Source organism: Girardinichthys multiradiatus, chromosome 8 (genome assembly GCF_021462225.1).
Source record: "Girardinichthys multiradiatus isolate DD_20200921_A chromosome 8, DD_fGirMul_XY1, whole genome shotgun sequence".
In the NCBI taxonomy this organism is placed as follows: domain Eukaryota; kingdom Metazoa; phylum Chordata; class Actinopteri; order Cyprinodontiformes; family Goodeidae; genus Girardinichthys; species Girardinichthys multiradiatus.
In genome coordinates, this window is record NC_061801.1 from 39,446,630 (window position 1) to 39,470,522 (window position 23,893).

The following is a 23,893-nucleotide window of genomic DNA, read 5'->3' on the forward strand; positions in this document are numbered from 1 at the left end:
CACTGCCAAGGACTACCGAACCATTCTTGAGGACCATGTGCACCCAATGGTTCAAACATTGTATCCTGAAGGCGGTGCCGTGTATCAGGATGGCAGTGCACCAATACACACAGCAAGACTGGTGAAAGATTGGTTTGATGAACATAAGAGTGAAGTTGAACATCTCCCATGGCCTGCACAGTCACCAGATCTAAATATTATTGAGCCACTTTGGGGTGTTTTGGAGGAGCGAGTCAGGAAACGTTTTCCTCCACCAGTATCACGTAGTGACCTGACCATTATCCTGCAAGAAGAATGGCTTAAAATCCCTCTGACCACTGTGCAGGACTTGTATATGTCATTCCCAAGATGAATTGACGCAGTATTGGCCGCAAAAGGAGGCCCTACACCATACTAATAAATTATTGTGGTCTAAAACCAGGTGTTTCACTTTCATTGTCCAACCCCTGTATATGGTAAAAGAATTGGCCCAAGTACTGAACCCTGTGGTCCTCCAGAATAAACCCTGGAGTTTAAAGATGATTTATCATTTACGTGAACAAAGGAGGTTTTTCCAGTGCAGATGGGGTTTATATTCTCTCCAGTTTCTTCTGGGTCTTCCCTGGGGTTTTCTCCTTGTGAGATGTGCCCATAAAACCTCCAAAGGGAGGCATCAGATGGACCTCTTCAGCTAGAAATTTTCAATCTACAACCAGTTAGCTTTTTTGGCTCAGCACCACCAGAGAAGGCCCGCGATCCATCTAACCATCTCCTACTCCATTCTGCCAACCATTGGGACATTATAATAAATTTTTCTAATTTTTTCCTGTTGAAGATGAAAGGTGGGTTTATTGTTAAAGTTTAAAGCAGTACTGTGAGGACTGAGCGGCTTTTTCTGCAAGTCTCCAACATGGACAGATGGGATATTTCCAGGATGAGCCTAGCAGAGGTCAAAGTGGAAATTCCCAGAGGAACCAGACACGTGTGTAGGGTAAATGGTCCAATGTGTGTTTGACCCAATGAGGAGAGGATCTTTGAAGCACAGAAACATATGAGTTACCAAAACAAGGCTTAAAACATTTCTTCTTTAAATTTGATCAATTTTTAGATCATGCAAACCTCTCCATAAGCTGCTTCTTTTTATCTGATGTTATTTTAGCTTTGGGTCACTTCCTGCTCTGATGGGTCCAATGAGCAAATCAAATCCATGCAGTGTGCCTTGAAGATGGAGCCAGCTTTAACGTATGACGCATCCAGCAGAACTAAGAAAGTAAACTTTTCGCTAGTTTCTGTATTTAAGAGAATAATTCCCTTCACATTTACTCCTCTGCAGGCTGAGGGATAAAAAGCGGGTTTGTGCTGCGTTCGATGGAGGAAAGCCTTCACATCAACTGATGAAAGGAATTAAGGGAAGCAGATTAAAAGGAGCTGGGTCTGAATTTGCTGCATAAGTAATTTTTGATCAATATGTAATGGTAGAAAGTTTGCTCTTTGAGGCACTGATCTGTTTCATTAAAATAGACAAGAGTTCATCTCTGTACACTGAAAAAAGTGAGGAGCTGCAGGAGGTTGTTTTTAATTATTTGCTGTAATGTCAAATCTTTTGCTACTTATGGATTATGGAGATTTGTTCCACTCTTCTTGAAGTTTGAGACATTCTATCTCTGCTCAGCTCTCTGAAGGTCCCGTCACAACGTTCCAGTCAGATTGAGGTCTAGACTTTGACTAGTCCAGGGGTGCTTAAGGAACTGGTCCTTGATAGCTAGGATCCTTCAGCCTTTGGATTCATCTCTGCTCCAACACAGCTGAACCATATGAATGTCTTATTACGAGGACTCTGCAGAGCTGAAGGACATGATGCTGATGAAGTAATTCAGCCGTATGGTTCATAGACATTAATACGTAGATGCCTCTTTGACTAGGTTGGCCCGGTGCTGAGACGTCCGCCACATTGCTGGAGGCAAGGCTGCGATGTGAACTAATACAAATAAAGGGACTTTATTTCATAAAGCAGATTTTAACAGAAATTTACGTTAATGCCTCACCTTATTTACTTATTCACACACACTCTTATGCTCGTAGGTACAACGGAGAATTAGGTCCAGGGTAAGAGATTTTATTTTTGGAAATTACAATAATAAAGTCAAAATCTTTGTAAGGACTCTTACAAAAAAGCGCAGCTTCCATGATTTGGTTTGGACACCTAAACGGTTCGAACAACTCCATGCTGCACACGTAAGAAACATTTTGGCTCTCCAACTTGACTCCACAAAATGGCGGCGACGTCGACACACCGTTCAGCGTTCGATAGGATGTCTTCGTATTAATGTCTATGGTTTGGTTGAGGTGTGTTGGAGCAGGGATGCATCTCAAAGCTGCAAGATTAGTTTTCAAGGGCTGGACTTCGGCACCCCTGGACTAGGCCACTGCAACAGCTTGATTCTGTTCTTTTTCCAGGGTAGCAATTTAATCCAGAAAAAGGCCCTGGGTGAGGGGGGGCTTTTTTTTTTATTTACCAGGAACCTTTGGGTGGAGTTGTAAGTCTAAATTTGTAACAGTGAAACCTTTCTGTGGAGTTTATAGCAGCTGTATAAGTTACATATATCGTAGTTGCTGTTCCAGAGTCAATGGTTTTAGTTTTATTGCTGAACAAACACTGTCGGTGCCTGATCCATACCTCATCTGACTCATCTGATGCAGTGGGAGGACTTACTGCTCGGTATCAGTGGGCCTGCTTTGGACTCAACGGTGGAAACACTCACAACCACAAACCTTCTTTGTCTGTAAATATGCTCTATCCAGAACTGGCAGAGCTAACAGTTAAAACGTGGTGGTAAAGTAAAGGTCTAGGGGTGCCAATACTATTTTAGCACACTGTGATTATCAATTTCTCTGTAAATAACTTTCCAATGCTAACATGAGGGCAGTTCAAAGGGCCATAAACAGCATTCACATAAACCACTCTGATGTCTTTCAGTTGTTTTAAGACGGTGAAAGGTCCAATTGGATCTTGGCTCCTCTCTGACTGCTCCAGCACCAGCCTCCAGAACCAATTATATTGAATTTATACTTAATAAGGATGGCAAGAGAATCATCTGAACTGATTTGAACTTTTAACTTATTCACACAGAGCTTCTGGGTTGTTAACCAAACAAACCAACAGGTCCACATTAACTATAATTGCATGCAGATTAAAAGAGAACTGGAATAGCTAGAAAAGGTGTAGATCAGTGTTTCTCCACCCTGGTCCCCATGGTCCTTCATGTTTTAGAAGTGTTTCTGCTCCACAACACCTGATCCAAAAGACTGCATTACCTCCCCAGCATGCAATCAAGTGCTTCAGAACGCTGTTAATGACCCGTTTATTAAAGTCAGGTGTGTGGAAGCAGGGAAACACCTAAACCATGCAGGACAGGGGCCCCTGAGGACCAGGGTCGAGAACTACTGAGGTAGATGTCTCACTGAGCATGAATAAAGCCCTCACTCAGTCATTCAGAAGGTTAGTCAAACATTTAAAAAGAAACGATTTTAAGTTTCTGACCTTTCTGATTGAATTAATCATTTTAAGAAGGTTTGCCAACGTTAACTTTTGTTTTTTAACTGTCCACACTGAAGAGACCTGTAACTTTTGTCTGGGTGAAACCTTAAGAAGATGGACCCGCAACATCTTTAAGAATGTTTAATGATCTCAGAGCTCCATCCAAACACACATAATCCTCTCCACAATCCCAGAAATCCCTACGTCTTTACTGCCGTTAGTCATACTGATCCTGCTTTAAGCCGCAGCGCTGCTTTAAAGCTGAATTGATAATTGAACAGTAAGGCAGGAGCGTTTACATTTTGACAGCACTGTGCTTTTAAAGTCGGGAGACCCCCTGCCTGAGCAAGGGGCCCCTCCTCTGTGCTCCTGTGCTTGATGTGAGAGATCCCAGTGAATCAAAGCTCGGATCGGAGTCTCCAGGGGATTTTGGCCAAGTTTTAATGCCTACCTGAGGGACTGATGGTTTTCTGACACCATGTCGATATTTTCTCTCTCCAGCTGTGCTGGATCACAGGCTCACTGCCCTTAACTACCCTGCACCCTCCTCTTCCTCGCCAACTTTAACAACAAACTCAAGCTTGTTGGGGCTAAGCACACACGTTGTCCTGTTTTTGATCTCCATTGGTTCTGTGCTTAACATCGACTTTCCTTCTTATTTTAGTTTAAATGTTGAACTCGGAGGACTTTGTCCTGTGTTCAATAAGCGCCATACTTTCCCAGGATTAAAGAAAACTTGGGGAGGAACTTAGCAGGTTAGTGGTTGTGATGCAGAAATCTGCTGCTGCTGCTGCTGGAGTCATGGAGCTCCTGGAAAAGATGAAAGAAATATAAATGAACTTTTTCAACTTTAGGTATGAAGATCCGCAAAGAGGCCACTGGGAAGGGTTTCAGTTTAAAATCTAAACTTATCCAAGGTTCGAAAACATGCAAATATCACATTCTAAGCAATATAAAAATGTTTTAACTGTGTTGGACCACTTGTTTGCTGAATATTGGACTATCTGCACGTTGTTGGACGTCACTGTGCCTCTCCAATGGCATCGGCCATTTTGTATCACACTTGGTGCTTTCACTATCCAGCAAAAGAAAAGCGAAGCACCAAGGGAGTATTACCGGCACTTGAGAGCCGTCTACTTCCAAGGACGTAATGCGCCCGGCATGGAGGAGGAACATGCTTTTAAATCCCTGTTCCTCCACAACCTTCATGAAAGTGTGCGATACGATGTTACTATGTATTGCAGAACCAAGGCCATGAGCATGCAAGAGATCCGCAAATATGCTCAGAGGCCTTACGTAAGATGGCAACAGAAGCGGTGCGTCAGGCCATCACGCCCCCACAACCCTTGAAACAGGAAGCCGACGCTCCAGTTAAACTAGACGCAAACTTCCCGTCAGTATGACTAGGCGTGGACCCAGTCTCCACAGCCATCAGAGTCTACCTGATCGGATGGGGAGACAAACCTGGGAAACTCCAAGTACCCCTTGGGACCTCCCCAAGAGAAACACCACAAACCATCTTTCCAAGGTTCTCAGGTAAACTGAACTAAAATGGACATGCACGTCGTCTATACTGTGTGATCATGATAGGAGGACGTTTCCAACTGAGTTTCTATTCTAAAATAGGATCAGAGATCAACCTGATGTGGTCAATCATGTTTGAGGAGGTGGTTCATTCAAGGAGAGCCATGCTCTCCTTGAATGAACCATTTCAGGCCGACGCTTGTGATGTAAGCATCACCAGCCGCACCCAAAACCGATCATGCATCACTAGTTGGGTGGAGCTGGACATCACACTCGAAGACACGGCTCTGGTGCACCCCATCTATATGTGCACATTAAACAAAGAGCTTTTTCTTGGTGGCCAGGACCTGCTGGACAGGTGGGCTGGCCCCACTCATTGACTGCCACCAGAACCCACTCTGGGTCCAGGCGGAGGTGCAAAACCCACTGGGTTTAAGCAGCAAACCACTCTTTGTGGCCAACCAGATCACCAGCTTAGAGGAGCCCGAAGAACCTCTCAGGCCCTCATCAGAGCCAGTCATGGGCACCTCTGAGACACAGCTGCACCCAGCCATCCAGGAAACTCCTGCCAGATGCAGTCATGTATTTCTTGGCTCTTTAAAGAACCCAGGTGTGGACACTTACAACCCCAAAGTGGTGGAAGGTGTACACCTGGAAACCATGTTCATACCAGAAGTGCTACTAGCATTCTGGCTGGGAAATCCATCAACCATTAGAGAGCTGTATGACCGTTTGTGCCAAAAAGACCCCCTTGTAACTGAGGCACAACACAGCCACACACTCCTTTTAGCAGAGGGGCTCCGCCCTCTCCTCAAGACAGCCAGTGTGCAGATTGGCATCAAACAGCTCTCCCATGCTGTGGACATTGTTCCAACAGACCAAAGGGGGGTCACGTTATCCTTCGCCCATTACTCTCCTGTAGGGTGCCATAGGAGCTATAAAGCCACACACCACACCCTCCAACAGATGGCGCACTGGCCTCCAACGTCTTACGACACCCAGGTCAACATCAAAGGATGTTTAACGTGCCGCCATTTTCAGCCATCCCAGCCAACCAGTCAACCTCTGCTTCAGCAAAGGGGTGTTACATTACCGTGGTTCCACCTTCAGACCAACTGGGTCGAACCAGCTCCAAAATTAGCAGGAGGTAACAAATTCCTCCTAACTGTGACATGCAGCTTCATCAAGTGGGTTGGATGCTTGTCAGAAAAGGTTGACACCATCATCCCAGCTGCTGCACTTTGGCTGAACCAGATGAAGTCCTACATCGAACTCTCCTCCCCAAGAACAGAGCTTGTCTCAATGTCCGGGAAAGGAGAGACCAATGCGTAGTACCAGTTAAATAGGTGCATGTTTCATGAACTCACACTAACATGCACTAATCACTAACACCTTTCTTCAACAGAAACAGTTAAATATAGAACTACCTTCTAGGACACAATCTTAAACTGTAAGTTGGCACGATAATTTTCCATAACACTCTGCATGCACAGCAGACCTCACAAAAGTGATTAAGAATGATGTAATGGACACACGCTGCCAGACATTTCATGCAAAATCTTATTAAAGGAGGTTGGTTCATCTGTAGACAGTCCTACCGAGGCACAGATACCCACTGGCCTAGTTCTGCTGGACTTAGTAGAGAAATCCTAAGTCCACCACAGCAGACACCTTGCAACCTCCACAAACACACCTAGTTTATAGCCTAAGTACTGCAATTCATTTATTCTTTTTCTCCCTCTTTTCACATCTAGATAGTTTAGAGACAGGAGTCATATTAAAACCCATCATCATTTGGAAGAGCTAATGGTTTAAGCCTAAATCTGTTTTAAACATTCGTTTTTTTTTTATTATACACCGCAAACCAGCACGTTAAGCATTTACAGGCCAGAATTGATTCCCTCACATTCATTCCCCCACGGTTCATAGCACCACCTCTGCCAATGACACAGCCAGGTTCCAGTGCCTAATAGAAGTTGGACAAATAAACTATGAACCATGATTTTGTTTTCTTTTTATATATATACATATATATATGTACGGTATCTTTTATTGCTGTTTCATTTTGTCTCAGGGTTACCAAAGCTGATGACCAAAGAATGTAATGATGATAGGAATGTATTGTCCTGTATTTTCTCATTGAACAACGTAGAAAGGTATGAGTTAGTCAGACTTTAGTCCTGCCCAGGCTAACCTCTACTCTGCCCAGTCATAGGTTTTGAGGAACACGGAGACAGTTTTGTTTGTTCTGCTTCGCCATGGATAACTGATTGTTCAGCAAAGGACAGAATGGTCCCAGTAGCTTCAAAGACTGCGATTCATCTCACCCTTTGAACCTAGGAGGGAATGTTGGACCACTTGTTTGCTGAATATTGGACTATCTGCACGTTGTTGGACGTCACTGTGCCTCTCCAATGGCATCGGCCATTTTGTATCCAGGACAGTCCGCTCCTACATATCTTGTCGAGCACTGCGACTGATATGACGAGCGTCCCAAGTCTGACGTCACAAGACGCTATATAGGAAGGCCTCCGTTTTGAACACCCCGCCTTCAGCTGGAGATCGTGACCCGATCACCAACATCTGAAGCATCACCTGGAGAAGAGTCCTGAGTGGATTTCATTTATTCTCTCTCGTTGGCCAACGAACAATTCATAACTGAGGTTTCTGGACTAAGAAGGCCAGAAATTTCACTTTGCCGATCGAAGACGTGAGTTTAACACGTAACAAAAAACACAGAGTTCGAGGAAACGAATCGCCACCGTGTTTCATCCCATGTCGACTTTGATGGTCAGATCATATTTTTCCTTTTCGCCAAGAAGGCCAAAGGACGAGGACTGACCGCTTTCTTGGAGTTTAACTGCGGACGTGCAGCAACGCTTCACCCCCCTTTTTTTTCCCTCTCACTCGCTGCCCCAGAAGGAAACTTCACCAAGTAAAACCCATCCTTTATTTTAATCTTTTATTTCTTTATTAGGAATAGCCGGGCAGGGTAGAGGAGATTTTTAGTGCAGTCAGAATCTAATGTGTTCTGAATGATATGTGCATGTAACCTTGTTTATTGACACTTTGATGTGCTGTGTTGATGTCGGAAGCCGCTGCGCTCCTAGCTCTGGGCGTGTTTTACCATCTGAGAGTCAGCACAGGTGCGCTGTAAGACTTGACTGTTAGAATAACCTCATGGTGAAATTCCCCATTTTCCTTTGTCTCCAATCTCACTGCTCGCTAGCTTGCCGCCAAACGTTTTATAACTCTTTGTGTGCTAAGGAGTTGGGGGTTTTATGATTGGACATCACTGAGTTACAGTGGAGCTGCGCCCCACCTCCACTCGCCACCACACCCCTTTTCCATATTCTCATTCCTTCTTTTTTTTTTTGCCATAACTGCTGGTTGATTCAATACACACCCACTGCTGTTTGTTTTATTTTGCTTAGTTAGATGTGTTACCCTTGTTATGTAGAACTTTGCATGTTGAGTAGGTGAAGATTAATAAATATTCACATAGATGGTAACTGAAGGCGTTTTGTGTTTATTTTGTGCAAAAGTGATTCGTCAGTCAAGATAAGGTTGAAGTTCCACACGTTTTGGCAGAAACGGTCGATTAAACAGTGACATCTCTGGTAATAGTTATCAATTATTACGGAGTATTTAACGTTGTAATTGTCAAAGGCGTTGAGCCACAATTACAACACCAGAAACATCTCTGGTCTCGATTCATAAATGAGGATTTTGGTTAAGAAGTTGATTTTGTCAATTTATGATTTTTAATTATAATTATTGATCAAGATTACTTAATCAATAATCATACTTCCAACAACTGTCTTTATTGCTTTGATTCTGAATCGATCAAGTTTATGACAAAGAACTTCCAGAGACTTGAGGCCTGCTGCCAGCATGGTTACAGTGAACTTGGGTCAAAGCATCTTTAAACACTCACTGTGGACAAGCTGAATGTCTTTAATGACTTTATAAACTATGAAGAAGCTGCAATCAGTCTGATAAAGAAGAAGCAGGGTACTGTCACTCTTCCTCAGTTTGGTTTATTTGTACAAAGACCTCTAACCTTGAAGATAATATAGCTTTCCAGGAACAGACAGAAGAAAGATTAATTTGCATAGAATTACATATTTTTATGGGAAATATTTTATATGAACACATTGTTTTTTTATTCAACTAGAAATGAGGAAATAAAAACATCTGTATGCTGTTAATAATACGATGCTTAGTAAGCTAGCTAGTTAACTGTTTAGCTATAAATGCCAACGTGTAAAGTCCACTATGTTTTATAGGAACCTATTCAAATGTAAAGATCTTTGTCTAAATTACCAGATAAGTTACATGAGAAATCCACCATAAATGCAGGGTAGCTAGCAAGCTAATTTTTTTTCATAAAGTGGTTAGCTGGCTACATTGAATAACTAGCTATTTAGCTAGCTAAATAAATTTCCACATGACAAGTTCACCATAAATTACGGAGTCTAGTTAGCATACTAAATGTAAAACTTTTAGGGTACCTGGATTCTAAATATTTGCTGCTAGCTCATTAGCTAGCTAGTCCAAGTCCTAGAAGGCTTTAATAATGACTTATTTAAGCCAAGACTGATTTAATTCTTGTTTAAACTGTGTCAATGCTGACTTAAGATAAAATGATTGAACAATTAAATTTAAATGAACTAACAATTTATTTTATTTCTGGCCTTTTCTGGCTCTCAGTTCAATACAGTCATTACTTGCAACATAATCATATTTTTCTAACTTTGTAAGTAAACATTGTTTATGTAACGACTGTTAAGGTTTGGTCCAGGTTAAACCTGATTCTTCCTATAAATACATCATCAGCAACCCTCAACCTTTGGTAGAGCAAATCAAAAAATGACTTCAAAACCGAAGGAGGAGGAAGAATTTAAAAACGTCTAATTCAAAGAGCAGAAACACCAAACAGAATTGTCCAAACAAAACAAAGATCTGAACATGGGATCCTAAATCGTTGTGGGGGGAAAAAACTTACAAATTACAACATACAGGTCCTTCTCAAAATATTAGCATATTGGGATAAAGTTCATTATTTTCCATAATGTCATGATGAAAATTTAACATTCATATATTTTAGATTCATTGCACACTAACTGAAATATTTCAGGTCTTTTATTGTCTTAATACGGATGATTTTGGCATACAGCTCAAGAAAACCCAAAATTCCTATCTCACAAAATTAGCATATCATTAAAAGGGTCTCTAAACGAGCTATGAACCTAATCATCTGAATCAACGAGTTAACTCTAAACACCTGCAAAAGATTCCTGAGGCCTTTAAAACTCCCAGCCTGGTTCATCACTCAAAACCCCAATCATGGGTAAGACTGCCGACCTGACTGCTGTCCAGAAGGCCACTATTGACACCCTCAAGCAAGAGGGTAAGACACAGAAAGAAATTTCTGAACGAATAGGCTGTTCCCAGAGTGCTGTATCAAGGCACCTCAGTGGGAAGTCTGTGGGAAGGAAAAAGTGTGGCAGAAAACGCTGCACAACGAGAAGAGGTGACCGGACCCTGAGGAAGATTGTGGAGAAGGGCCGATTCCAGACCTTGGGGGACCTGCGGAAGCAGTGGACTGAGTCTGGAGTAGAAACATCCAGAGCCACCGTGCACAGGCGTGTGCAGGAAATGGGCTACAGGTGCCGCATTCCCCAGGTCAAGCCACTTTTGAACCAGAAACAGCGGCAGAAGCGCCTGACCTGGGCTACAGAGAAGCAGCACTGGACTGTTGCTCAGTGGTCCAAAGTACTTTTTTCGGATGAAAGCAAATTCTGCATGTCATTCGGAAATCAAGGTGCCAGAGTCTGGAGGAAGACTGGGGAGAAGGAAATGCCAAAATGCCAGAAGTCCAGTGTCATGTACCCACAGTCAGTGATGGTCTGGGGTGCCGTGTCAGCTGCTGGTGTTGGTCCACTGTGTTTTATCAAGGGCAGGGTCAATGCAGCTAGCTATCAGGAGATTTTGGAGCACTTCATGCTTCCATCTGCTGAAAAGCTTTATGGAGATGAAGATTTCATTTTTCAGCACGACCTGGCACCTGCTCACAGTGCCAAAACCACTGGTAAATGGTTTACTGACCATGGTATCACTGTGCTCAATTGGCCTGCCAACTCTCCTGACCTGAACCCCATAGAGAATCTGTGGGATATTGTGAAGAGAACGTTGAGAGACTCAAGACCCAACACTCTGGATGAGCTAAAGGCCGCTATTGAAGCATCCTGGGCCTCCATAAGACCTCAGCAGTGCCACAGGCTGATTGCCTCCATGCCACGCCGCATTGAAGCAGTCATTTCTGCCAAAGGATTCCCGACCAAGTATTGAGTGCATAACTGTACATGATTATTTGAAGGTTGACGTTTTTTGTATTAAAAACACTTTTCTTTTATTGGTCGGATGAAATATGCTAATTTTGTGAGATAGGAATTTTGGGTTTTCATGAGCTGTATGCCAAAATCATCCGTATTAAGACAATAAAAGACCTGAAATATTTCAGTAAGTGTGCAATAAATCTAAAATATATGAATGTTAAATTTTCATCATGACATTATGGAAAATAATGAACTTTATCACAATATGCTAATATTTTGAGAAGGACCTGTATACTGTATATAGACCCATTCTAAGGGGTTGTGGGTAGTCCTTTATTTTGAAAGGATTACTTAAAGACTATTTCCAAAGCAGGGATACTGCTGTACTGTAGCTGAAACTGGCTCGTATCAATCAGCCTAGTTGCAACGAAACATTTGCAGAAGTAGAGATTTTCTCACGTCCAGCTCAGAGATCTTATTGATCACAAACAACTGCAGGTCTCTGGATAATCTGTTTATATCTGAGAGGGAAAAAACTTTTTGGGAACATCAATAATGGAGAAATACATGAAATGAGGCTGAATGGTCTCCAAAAAATTCACATTTATACTAAAAAAGACTAAACAAGAACAAAGATGTGGGAAACATTTGAGGAGGAGAAAATAAACAAGTGAGTTTAGTCAGCTGCTACACTCAGAAAATCAATTAACTAATCTGAGACCAGAGGAAGTGAACTCCAGCTGGGATCTTTATTCCAGATGACCCCTCAGAGAGCTGTCAGGACAACAGAAATGAAAGAAAATCAGGCATTAAAGCAAATGAAAATCGTGGATTTGTTGCTGATTTATGGTCAAATACAGTGCAATGAGAAATTATTTGCTCCCTTACAGATTTCTACCCTCCACTACCGTGCTTTACAGTTGATATGAAGTGATTGTCCTTAATGGTGTCATTTGGGAATAGTCTCTCTCTCTTGAACTTCAGACAATTTGGAAATGACCTTACAACCCCTCCCAGAATCATGGGCAGCAACGTTTGCTTCTGTAAGGTAATTGCTGATGTCTTTCTGCCTTGGCATAGTGTTAACAGACAACTGTATGCTCAAAAAAAAAGCAAACTAGCAAAACCCCTGGTTTTATAGCAGTGTTTACACTGATGGTACATTAATAAGACATTTGATGAGCAGCACCTGGAGACAGCTGTAGTTTCATCTATAGTTTCTTTTTTTTCAGGATTTTTTTCTCAGGACAAATATCAGATCCTATTAATGGCTTTAACCTTTGACCTGCAGCTCTATTTATCGCACATCCTCTGCATTCTTTCTTTCTTTTATTTTCTTGTAGGATCTCTCCTCCCGCCCCGTCTGGTTTCAGCCGCTGCCTTTAATCAGCTTTCAGTCTGAACCCCCATCAGGTTATTGATGGTATTGATCAGCTGCAGCTTAACATTTTTCTCATCATCTCTTGTCTCTCGTGATTTCAGAAGCCTCCTCGTGGAACCTGAGAAACAACCTGCAGACCTTTGAAGAGTTAGATATCCAACCTGTGGAAGAAGTTTCTGGCTTGCCAACGTCCCCAGTCTGCTCTCACTTTGACCATGTTGAGATGTGATGTTACACTGAATAAACCTTCATTTCAGGTGTGACTCACAGTAAGCAGATAAAGACCAAAACTTTAACTATTCTGAGAAACTAAACTTTCACGAACACAAGGGTGGAAACAAGAATTACCTGAAGCTGCTAAATGAAAATTTACTAGAAAATGTCATGTTTTACACCAAAATAAATTGGTAATTTTAAAAATGCTTGGATTTTTACTAAAGAAAACATGGTCATATATTGTAATTTTTTTTTTTTTTTTGTGGCACTAGTGGCCTTTGTTTTGTAAGTTGACCAACAGGACATGGGGTGGACAGAGGGGAAGTCATGCAGCAACAGTAAACGGGTTGGGACTCAAACCTGTGATGGTTGAGCCGAGGACCGTAGCCTCCATACATAAGTCGCACGCTTTACCCCTGCACCACCGCCGCATTACCTGTGTTTTACTTTTTAAACAGTTTTTGGTAATTTCTTTGTATTTTTGAATTAAATCCATCCATTGTCTATACCTGCTTGTCCTTGCAGGGTGGGGTGGGGTGGGAGCTGGTGCCCTTCTCCAGAGACGGGGGACACCCTGGACAGGTCACCAGTCCATCACAGGGAACATAGACACACACTGCTGCTGAAGCCACCCACCATCGAGCAACATTAAACCTAGAACTGCTGGTAAATAAACCAGTATCAAACGCAACATATTTGGATTTTTTTCCTACAGTGAACTATGACACAGACTCAGTTGTCTTCTTATAAAAACCAACAGAAAAGAAAGTCAAAGCTAATTATTTAATAAGAAAAAAAAGCTAAAAAGGACAAAAGAAATCAGAAAATGTACAAAATAAAGAAACACTAGAAAGGAGAAATGTGAAAGTAATTTGGTTTTAAAGATTTTCTTTTGCTGCTTGTTACTGATGCAAAGCAGAAACAAAGATTTTATGTATTTGATTTTTTGTCAGATTCAGTTCAATATCTTACAGGGAAGATAAAATACCTGAATAACAGTTAATTTACACACATATCCAACACTTTAACCATATTTCTGCTTCCAAGTCATGAACAGACATGATTTTCTGTGAATCCAGACACCTGATGCAGTTTGATCATCAGTTAAATGTATCAGGAAGGTGAGAAGATCGGAGGGAGAAGGAATTGATCTATTCCTGCGTTGAACTTTGATCTATGATCAGATCAAAGTTCAGGAATGATTCAAATTGTTTTAATGAGAGTTGGTCTTTTTAGTTTTTATTTTACAGAAGTTTGATTTTATTAATCTTTTATCATAAGAGGTTCATCTGTTTTCAGCAATAAGATCTTGTTTTTTCATCATTAAAGGTGGATCCCTCCAATCGAACCCTGACACCTGCAGCTGAAGCTCCTGCTGCATCCGGTCGACCAGAGAAACCTGGACGATGCTGTGGAGATGAAGAACTTTGTGTCTCACAGGTTGAAGCCGAAAATGTAACATTTCTCTATTTATTTTCTGTTTTCACACCAAATGTTTGGGCCGCCCAGGTTCTGTACAGCTACTGTCACCGTTTATCTCAGTGTGCAACACAAGTTATTTCAGAAGTTCAGTTGTATACATTCATTCCAGACAGAGAGATGTATTTCAAGCATTTACTGTTATTGCTGATGACTGCGACTTAGCGGACCAGTGGGCCTACTGAACGGCATGTCCAAGTACTCCACACTGTCTGTACTCAATAAATGGCTGTGGCTCCTTTTGCATGAATTTCTGCATCGATCCAACGTTTACTTTGATTTAAAGAGAGGACCTTGGATCACTGGGAAATAGTCCAGTCGTTTTCTCCATAGAGAGATGTTGCAGACGTCTCTGGTTCAGGAGTGACTAACACTCTCCAAAAAGTGCTTTTAAACTTGTTCGTAGGGTGCCAGTTTGCTAAGTCTCCAGGCTTCTGCTCCCAGACACACTGCTCCGAGCAACCGGTCGTGAGTGACAGCGTAGCATACTGAGCCGGATGGTGAACACATAAATGCTCATGCAAGGTCGTCATGTTTGAGGCCTTTGCCGCCACTACACTCACCGCTGTACTTACAACCTTTTTCTTCCGGTTTAAAGCCAAAGTAATCCCAAATAAAATCCAAAGCATTCATCTTGAGAAGAAATGGGAACGATACAAAAAACCAAAACTGGAGCCAAAGCTTCATCTATGTCTTTATTAAACATCAACTCACATTTAATCCATTTTAATACGACACATTGATACGATTTCAGCAGCTGTGTTACATCGAGGAAAGCTCATATACATGCATCACTTCACACAATATCAACACTGAAGTCACTGTAAACAATATCAAAAAGCTGACAGAATGGGCCTAAAATCTGTTCAAAATAACTTATTTGCTTTAAATAATAACATTAGATTAAAGTCATAGGAGAGTTTTTCTTTGTGGTTTGTAGTTTTTTACTCTCTGTGTTGAAGGTTCACTGCCTTCACCACAGAAGCTCCTTTTTCTGCTCGGATGCTCTGATCCTCCTCGCTCCTTACTTACTCTTCGCCTCTCCCTCTCTGCCTCCCTCATTTTTCTCACCTGTCCTCCCCCGGGAGGCTGCCGAAAACATATTTCCTCAAACTGTTAAGAGAGTGCTGCTGAAAGGGAAAGATTAAGATCTCAGAGCTGTCAGGATGATTCAGAAATCCCTCTGACCAGATCCTGGATGTGGGTTTTTTCCTTTAAGGAGAAGAACAACTTGTGAAAAGCTTTGACACGCTCGGGTGTACAGGTGTGTTACACTGTGAGAAGCTTTCTGACAGCAGATTGAGTAAACGCAAGTCTGACAGAAAATACCCATTTTAGAGATATTATTTTATATAGATTTATATGTAGATAGTTTCCTCTGAATAAAACTGATTGCTAAACGTTTGACAACATTTTAAAGCAGTAAAATCTACAAAGACCCGGTCCATAATCTGCAGCACCGAGGAGATCCAGTTTTAACCCAACTCACAACAAAAAGCACAAATACAACATTTCCTCCAATAAAAACAATTATTCAATAAAAGAAAGATTTGAAGAAACAGTTGGAACCTCAGATTAAAGTTTCAACATTAGAAAAGGTTTAGTTTTGGTAAAAATGCGAAACTTTCACTAGAGATAACGTTAAAATTAGCTCCTCTAAAAAAAAACAAAAAAAAAAAAAACAGGAAAACAAATCAGGAAGTTTTACTAAAGTAAAAAACTTTCCTGGTGAAAATGTTGGACAGTAATTTAATGTTCAAGCAGATCTGAGAGAAAACAAAGAGTTCTGGGACAAATTTGTGGTTCTGATAAAGGTTTTAATAATAATAATTATAATAATAGTAATAACAGTCTCATCTTTGGTGAAGGTTTTGGTAGAAATCCAAAGATTTTACCAGGGATGAGGAGGAAAATTCTGGGTCAATTCCAACATCATTTTTCCCTAAACTGCCAAACATTTACCGGTTTCTCTGGTTGACGCAGCGCTACGTTTAACCCCAAACGTCTGGTACAAAACAACTAAAGCAGCGGTTCTGTACCAGAACTATACTAGAAGTACAGCCATCTTGACAGATAACTTGATTTTTTTAGTTTCTGCTGTTATGTCGTAAAAAAGATCTATCAGGCATGATTGAAAAATAATTATGATTTCCATTTTTCCTCCCAATTTGAAATTTCTAAGTTTATAGTTGAGGTTTCTGACCAGCCGAAGGCCTCAAAATCCAACATGGCTGCCTTGCAAATACACTTTGTTTGAAACACTTTGTTTTTGCACTTGTGACGATTTGCATCAAATGAACTGTTTGACAAGAGCAGAACCGTTCAGCCTCCTTCATGTTAGTACAGCGTGTTAACGGCTAGGCTGATCAGCGAGGATATCAACGAATCCCAAAGGTTCCAGTTGTAAAATTCCCTCTGAGTACCACTACAGCCGGCCAGAGTACCACCGGTGGTACATGTGCCGCAGGTTGAGAACCAGGGCAGGAAGGAAAACTTTCACCGGTGTCTCCAGTAAATGTTTTAGAGCAGGTAAGAAAAACGTTCTGGGAAAACCTTGAGGCCTTTTCTGGATTTCCAGCAGGAGGAGAAGCCAGAACCGCTCTACTGGAGATCCTTGGGATGTACATAGAAATATAAGGAGTGGCTCAGGAAGTAAATACGGTTCAATCGTTGCTTTAAACTGAAACAAAGATGTTGAACATCAATAAAATCTGAAATAGAGGAAAAAAGAGCTAATACCGTCTGCCATTTCAGTGTTTTATAGATGTTTTCATCAGTTCCTCCTCATCCTTTGGCCATCTGATGTTTTCAAATGAAGACTCCAACTGTTCAGCTAATTAAATGTCAGGAAACAAACTCATGAATGTCTAACCGGCAGCAGGCAGACGCTCACACCGAGCCACGAGAAACAAAGCGAACAGGACGAGACGTTCACTGCAGCGGCGGAAACAGCAGCTCTGAGCAGACACTGATCAGAAGAAGCATGAAGAAGCTGATTGTGAAGACAACGTTTGACCCCAACCAACTCAGTCAGGCTCACCAGAAACTCACAAAAATAAGCATGTGTGTGAAAAAAGATCAATATTTACATACAACAGCTAAGTAGTGACAGGTGCAAACGCATCGAACCTAAATATGGGATTAAATGTAAATGCATCTCAAATAAGAATAAAAGTCATTTTGTGTCCTTAAGTTATTTCTTCTTCCTTTGATGGCTGCCGCTCCATCGTTTCAACTGGACCCTGGCTTTTAGGAGAACCCGTCTGAGGTGAGAATGTGTGTTTAACGCTGAGAATCTACCCTGGTGCAAACACACACACACACACACACACACATCTGTGAAGCACAGAGACGATGAAAACAACCAAGGTGTCACAAAAATCCAAATTAAAGCCAAAGCGCACGTGTGGAAAACTGAAAATGGTGTCGGCCTTCTGTGTTCACAAGCAACAAAGTTCAGCTAAAGTTTCCTTCTTTCTCTTGATATGAATCAGAAACATGAAGCCATCCAGGATGTTTTCAGTCCTGCTGTTTGGTTTATGGTCAGAAGATCCGATTCAGAACAGAAACAAACTAAAAACGTTACAGAAACTTCAACAAATAAATAGGAATGATGAGACAGAAAGGAATTAAAAAATGACATCGACACAAATCAGAACGTAAACAGAACTTCCTCCACCATGATCATAGCAGCAGATAAAAGAGGAACCAAACCTGGACGTGAGTTTGGGTTTGGACCTTTCTGCTCCAGCTGGACTTCACTAAATTTAGGCATTTTTATCAGGTAATGTAAATGATCAGAACCACCCGATGAATCTGCCTCTAATCCCAAACCATCATTCAGGTCCAGATTTGTCGGACTGGGACTCGGTCCGATCAAGATTACACCGTGAAGCGATGCTCCTTGCCGTCATGGGCCATCAGGATAACGTTGCGGTTGGAGGTCCAGATGAGGCGGGCGAGCTTCAGGTGGTTCTGCGATCCCGGCGACGCGGGCTGCACCGGAGGAACCTGGTAGGTCTTGATGCAGCGGAGCTGAGGCGCCGAGTTCAGCATCCCGATGCTGCCCAGCAGGCTCGTATTCATCTGGAAACCAACAAGAAAATGTTGTGATTTCCTAAACCTCACCTGGAAAACCCTGATGGAAGAGCTTAGCCTTCCTGTTGGCTGGTCCAATAAACTCTACATGTTTGGCTCTGTGAAGGTTTGAATAGTGAAGGTGGCACCATCTGTAAGCAGGGACCCGTGATAAAACTGAATGAGGTGTCACAGGATGAGCAGGGAGCCGAATGAATCTGGGTTTAGAGTAACAATAAACAGTAACTTAAAGTTTTCCACTGATGGTTAACAGTGAAACTATCACTTTATGCAGTAATATGCATATAATGAAGAGCAGCCGACTGCAATACGTGTTAACGAGGTTTTCAACTTCCATTCAGGCTCTCTGTGCCTGTCAAGCATTTAGAAATCTAAATTACAAACAGTTTGTGTTTACATTTCACAACTTGTCAGGATCATGTTATGTTTCTTTAAGCAACCATTAACATATAGTAGTGTGATTACTGGCGGGTATTTAGTCTTCAGTGACTGGTTCCAGCATGCAGGATTTAAAACCAGCAGCTGCTGATAGTAAAGAACCTGACAGTAAGTATGGTTCAATACATGCTTCCAGCCAGAAACAGCCACTGTGTGCCGGCTTAACTTCTTTCATTATGGGACAGATTACAATAACACAAATAGATGGAGGATAACCTGAGTTATTAATGTTTTTATCTTCAACTAAAGATGAACAGATGGAGGATAACCTGAGTTATTAATGTTTTTATCTTCAACTAAAGACGAACAGATGGAGGATAACCTGAGTTATTAATGTTTTTATCTTCAACTAAAGACGTATAGATGGAGGATAACCTGAGTTATTAATGTTTTTATCTTCAACTAAAGACGAACAGATGGAGGATAACCTGAGTTATTAATGTTTTTATCTTCAACTAAAGACGAACAGATGGAGGATAACCTGAGTTATTAATGTTTTTATCTTCAACTAAAGACGTATAGATGGAGGATAACCTGAGTTATTAATGTTTTTATCTTCAACTAAAGACGAACAGATGGAGGATAACCTGAGTTATTAATGTTTTTATCTTCAACTAAAGACGAACAGATGGAGGATAACCTGAGTTATTAATGTTTTTATCTTCAACTAAAGACGAACAGATGGAGGATAACCTGAGTTATTAATGTTTTTATCTTCAACTAAAGACGAACAGATGGAGGATAACCTGAGTTATTAATGTTTTTATCTTCAACTAAAGATGAACAGATGGAGGATAACCTGAGTTATTAATGTTTTTATCTTCAACTAAAGACGAACAGATGGAGGATAACCTGAGTTATTAATGTTTTTATCTTCAACTAAAGACGTATAGATGGAGGATAACCTGAGTTATTAATGTTTTTATCTTCAACTAAAGACGAACAGATGGAGGATAACCTGAGTTATTAATGTTTTTATCTTCAACTAAAGACGAACAGATGGAGGATAACCTGAGTTATTAATGTTTTTATCTTCAACTAAAGACGTATAGATGGAGGATAACCTGAGTTATTAATGTTTTTATCTTCAACTAAAGACGAACAGATGGAGGATAACCTGAGTTATTAATGTTTTTATCTTCAACTAAAGACGAACAGATGGAGGATAACCTGAGTTATTAATGTTTTTATCTTCAACTAAAGACGTATAGATGGAGGATAACCTGAGTTATTAATGTTTTTATCTTCAACTAAAGACGAACAGATGGAGGATAACCTGAGTTATTAATGTTTTTATCTTCAACTAAAGACGAACAGATGGAGGATAACCTGAGTTATTAATGTTTTTATCTTCAACTAAAGACGAACAGATGGAGGATAACCTGAGTTATTAATGTTTTTATCTTCAACTAAAGACGAACAGATGGAGGATAACCTGAGTTATTAATGTTTTTATCTTCAACTAAAGACGAACAGATGGAGGATAACCTGAGTTATTAATGTTTTTATCTTCAACTAAAGACGAACAGATGGAGGATAACCTGAGTTATTAATGTTTTTATCTTCAACTAAAGACGTATAGATGGAGGATAACCTGAGTTATTAATGTTTTTATCTTCAACTAAAGACGAACAGATGGAGGATAACCTGAGTTATTAATGTTTTTATCTTCAACTAAAGACGAACAGATGGAGGATAACCTGAGTTATTAATGTTTTTATCTTCAACTAAAGACGAACAGATGGAGGATAACCTGAGTTATTAATGTTTTTATCTTCAACTAAAGACGAAAAGATGGAGGATAACCTGAGTTATTAATGTTTTTATCTTCAACTAAAGACGAACAGATGGAGGATAACCTGAGTTATTAATGTTTTTATCTTCAACTAAAGACGAACAGATGGAGGATAACCTGAGTTATTAATGTTTTTATCTTCAACTAAAGACGTATAGATGGAGGATAACCTGAGTTATTAATGTTTTTATCTTCAACTAAAGACGTATAGATGGAGGATAACCTGAGTTATTAATGTTTTTATCTTCAACTAAAGACGAACAGATGGAGGATAACCTGAGTTATTAATGTTTTTATCTTAAACTAAAGACGAACAGATGGAGGATAACCTGAGTTATTAATGTTTTTATCTTCAACTAAAGACGAACAGATGGAGGATAACCTGAGTTATTAATGTTTTTATCTTCAACTAAAGACGAACAGATGGAGGATAACCTGAGTTATTAATGTTTTTATCTTCAACTAAAGACGAACAGATGGAGGATAACCTGAGTTATTAATGTTTTTATCTTCAACTAAAGACGTATAGATGGAGGATAACCTGAGTTATTAATGTTTTTATCTTCAACTAAAGACGTATAGATGGAGGATAACCTGAGTTATTAATGTTTTTATCTTCAACTAAAGACGTATAGATGGAGGATAACCTGAGTTATTAATGTTTTTATCTTCAACTAAAGACGAACAGATGGAGGATAACCTGAGTTATTAATGTTTTTATCTTCAACTAAAGACGTATAGATGGAGGATAACCTGAGTTATTAATGTTTTTATCTTCAACTAAAGACGTATAGATGGAGGATAACCTGAGTTATTAATGTTTTTATCTTCAACTAAAGACGAACAGATGGAGGATAACCTGAGTTATTAATGTTTTTATCTTCAACTAAAGACGAACAGATGGAGGATAACCTGAGTTATTAATGTTTTTATCTTAAACTAAAGACGAACAGATGGAGGATAACCTGAGTTATTAATGTTTTTTTCTTCAACTAAAGATGAACAGATGGAGGATAACCTGAGTTATTAATGTTTTTATCTTCAACTAAAGACGAACAGATGGAGGATAACCTGAGTTATTAATGTTTTTATCTTCAACTAAAGACGTATAGATGGAGGATAACCTGAGTTATTAATGTTTTTATCTTCAACTAAAGACGAACAGATGGAGGATAACCTGAGTTATTAATGTTTTTATCTTCAACTAAAGACGAACAGATGGAGGATAACCTGAGTTATTAATGTTTTTATCTTCAACTAAAGACGAACAGATGGAGGATAACCTGAGTTATTAATGTTTTTATCTTCAACTAAAGACGAACAGATGGAGGATAACCTGAGTTATTAATGTTTTTATCTTCAACTAAAGACGAACAGATGGAGGATAACCTGAGTTATTAATGTTTTTATCTTCAACTAAAGACGTATAGATGGAGGATAACCTGAGTTATTAATGTTTTTATCTTAAACTAAAGACGAACAGATGGAGGATAACCTGAGTTATTAATGTTTTTATCTTCAACTAAAGACGAACAGATGGAGGATAACCTGAGTTATTAATGTTTTTATCTTCAACTAAAGACGAACAGATGGAGGATAACCTGAGTTATTAATGTTTTTATCTTCAACTAAAGACGAACAGATGGAGGATAACCTGAGTTATTAATGTTTTTATCTTCAACTAAAGACGTATAGATGGAGGATAACCTGAGTTATTAATGTTTTTATCTTCAACTAAAGACGTATAGATGGAGGATAACCTGAGTTATTAATGTTTTTTTCTTCAACTAAAGACGAACAGATGGAGGATAACCTGAGTTATTAATGTTTTTATCTTCAACTAAAGACGAACAGATGGAGGATAACCTGAGTTATTAATGTTTTTATCTTCAACTAAAGACGTATAGATGGAGGATAACCTGAGTTATTAATGTTTTTATCTTCAACTAAAGACGTATAGATGGAGGATAACCTGAGTTATTAATGTTTTTATCTTCAACTAAAGACGTATAGATGGAGGATAACCTGAGTTATTAATGTTTTTATCTTAAACTAAAGACGAACAGATGGAGGATAACCTGAGTTATTAATGTTTTTATCTTCAACTAAAGACGAACAGATGGAGGATAACCTGAGTTATTAATGTTTTTATCTTCAACTAAAGACGTATAGATGGAGGATAACCTGAGTTATTAATGTTTTTATCTTCAACTAAAGACGTATAGATGGAGGATAACCTGAGTTATTAATGTTTTTATCTTCAACTAAAGACGAACAGATGGAGGATAACCTGAGTTATTAATGTTTTTATCTTCAACTAAAGACGAACAGATGGAGGATAACCTGAGTTATTAATGTTTTTATCTTAAACTAAAGACGAACAGATGGAGGATAACCTGAGTTATTAATGTTTTTATCTTCAACTAAAGATGAATAGATGGAGGATAACCTGAGTTATTAATGTTTTTATCTTAAACTAAAGACGAACAGATGGAGGATAACCTGAGTTATTAATGTTTTTATCTTCAACTAAAGACGAACAGATGGAGGATAACCTGAGTTATTAATGTTTTTTTCTTCAACTAAAGACGAACAGATGGAGGATAACCTGAGTTATTAATGTTTTTATCTTCAACTAAAGACGAACAGATGGAGGATAACCTGAGTTATTAATGTTTTTATCTTCAACTAAAGACGTATAGATGGAGGATAACCTGAGTTATTAATGTTTTTTTCTTCAACTAAAGACGTATAGATGGAGGATAACCTGAGTTATTAATGTTTTTTTCTTCAACTAAAGACGTATAGATGGAGGATAACCTGAGTTATTAATGTTTTTATCTTAAACTAAAGACGAACAGATGGAGGATAACTTGAGTTATTAATGTTTTTATCTTCAACTAAAGATGAATAGATGGAGGATAACCTGAGTTATTAATGTTTTTATCTTCAACTAAAGACGAACAGATGGAGGATAACCTGAGTTATTAATGTTTTTTTCTTCAACTAAAGACGTATAGATGGAGGATAACCTGAGTTATTAATGTTTTTTTCTTCAACTAAAGACGAACAGATGGAGGATAACCTGAGTTATTAATGTTTTT

At 39.7% G+C, this 23,893-nt stretch overlaps 1 protein-coding gene and 1 long non-coding RNA gene across 7 annotated transcripts in view; one reads left to right on the top strand and one right to left on the bottom strand.

Annotated features, from left to right (window-relative positions):
- The first annotated feature begins 3,384 nt into the window (after positions 1–3,384).
- Positions 3,385–14,684, top strand: LOC124872470. 3 transcript variants are annotated; one of them, XR_007039297.1, is made up of 3 exons: positions 3,385–3,478; positions 12,865–13,020; positions 14,309–14,684. It is a non-coding gene; the product is annotated as an uncharacterized LOC124872470 (long non-coding RNA). The 3 variants fall into 3 exon arrangements; XR_007039295.1 differs by lacking the exon at positions 3,385–3,478 and adding an exon at positions 8,924–9,055; XR_007039296.1 differs by lacking the exon at positions 3,385–3,478 and adding an exon at positions 12,290–12,430.
- A 456-nt stretch (positions 14,685–15,140) lies between these two features.
- Positions 15,141–23,893, bottom strand: part of LOC124872469 (WD repeat-containing protein 7) — a 137,015-nt gene continuing 128,262 nt past the window's right edge. For all 4 annotated transcript variants that reach the window (XM_047372518.1, XM_047372517.1, XM_047372516.1 and 1 more), the window contains one exon: positions 15,141–18,544. In XM_047372518.1, the coding sequence (XP_047228474.1) occupies positions 18,341–18,544 (204 nt within the window). In that variant the 3' untranslated portion in view covers positions 15,141–18,340. The remainder of the gene's footprint in view (positions 18,545–23,893) is intronic.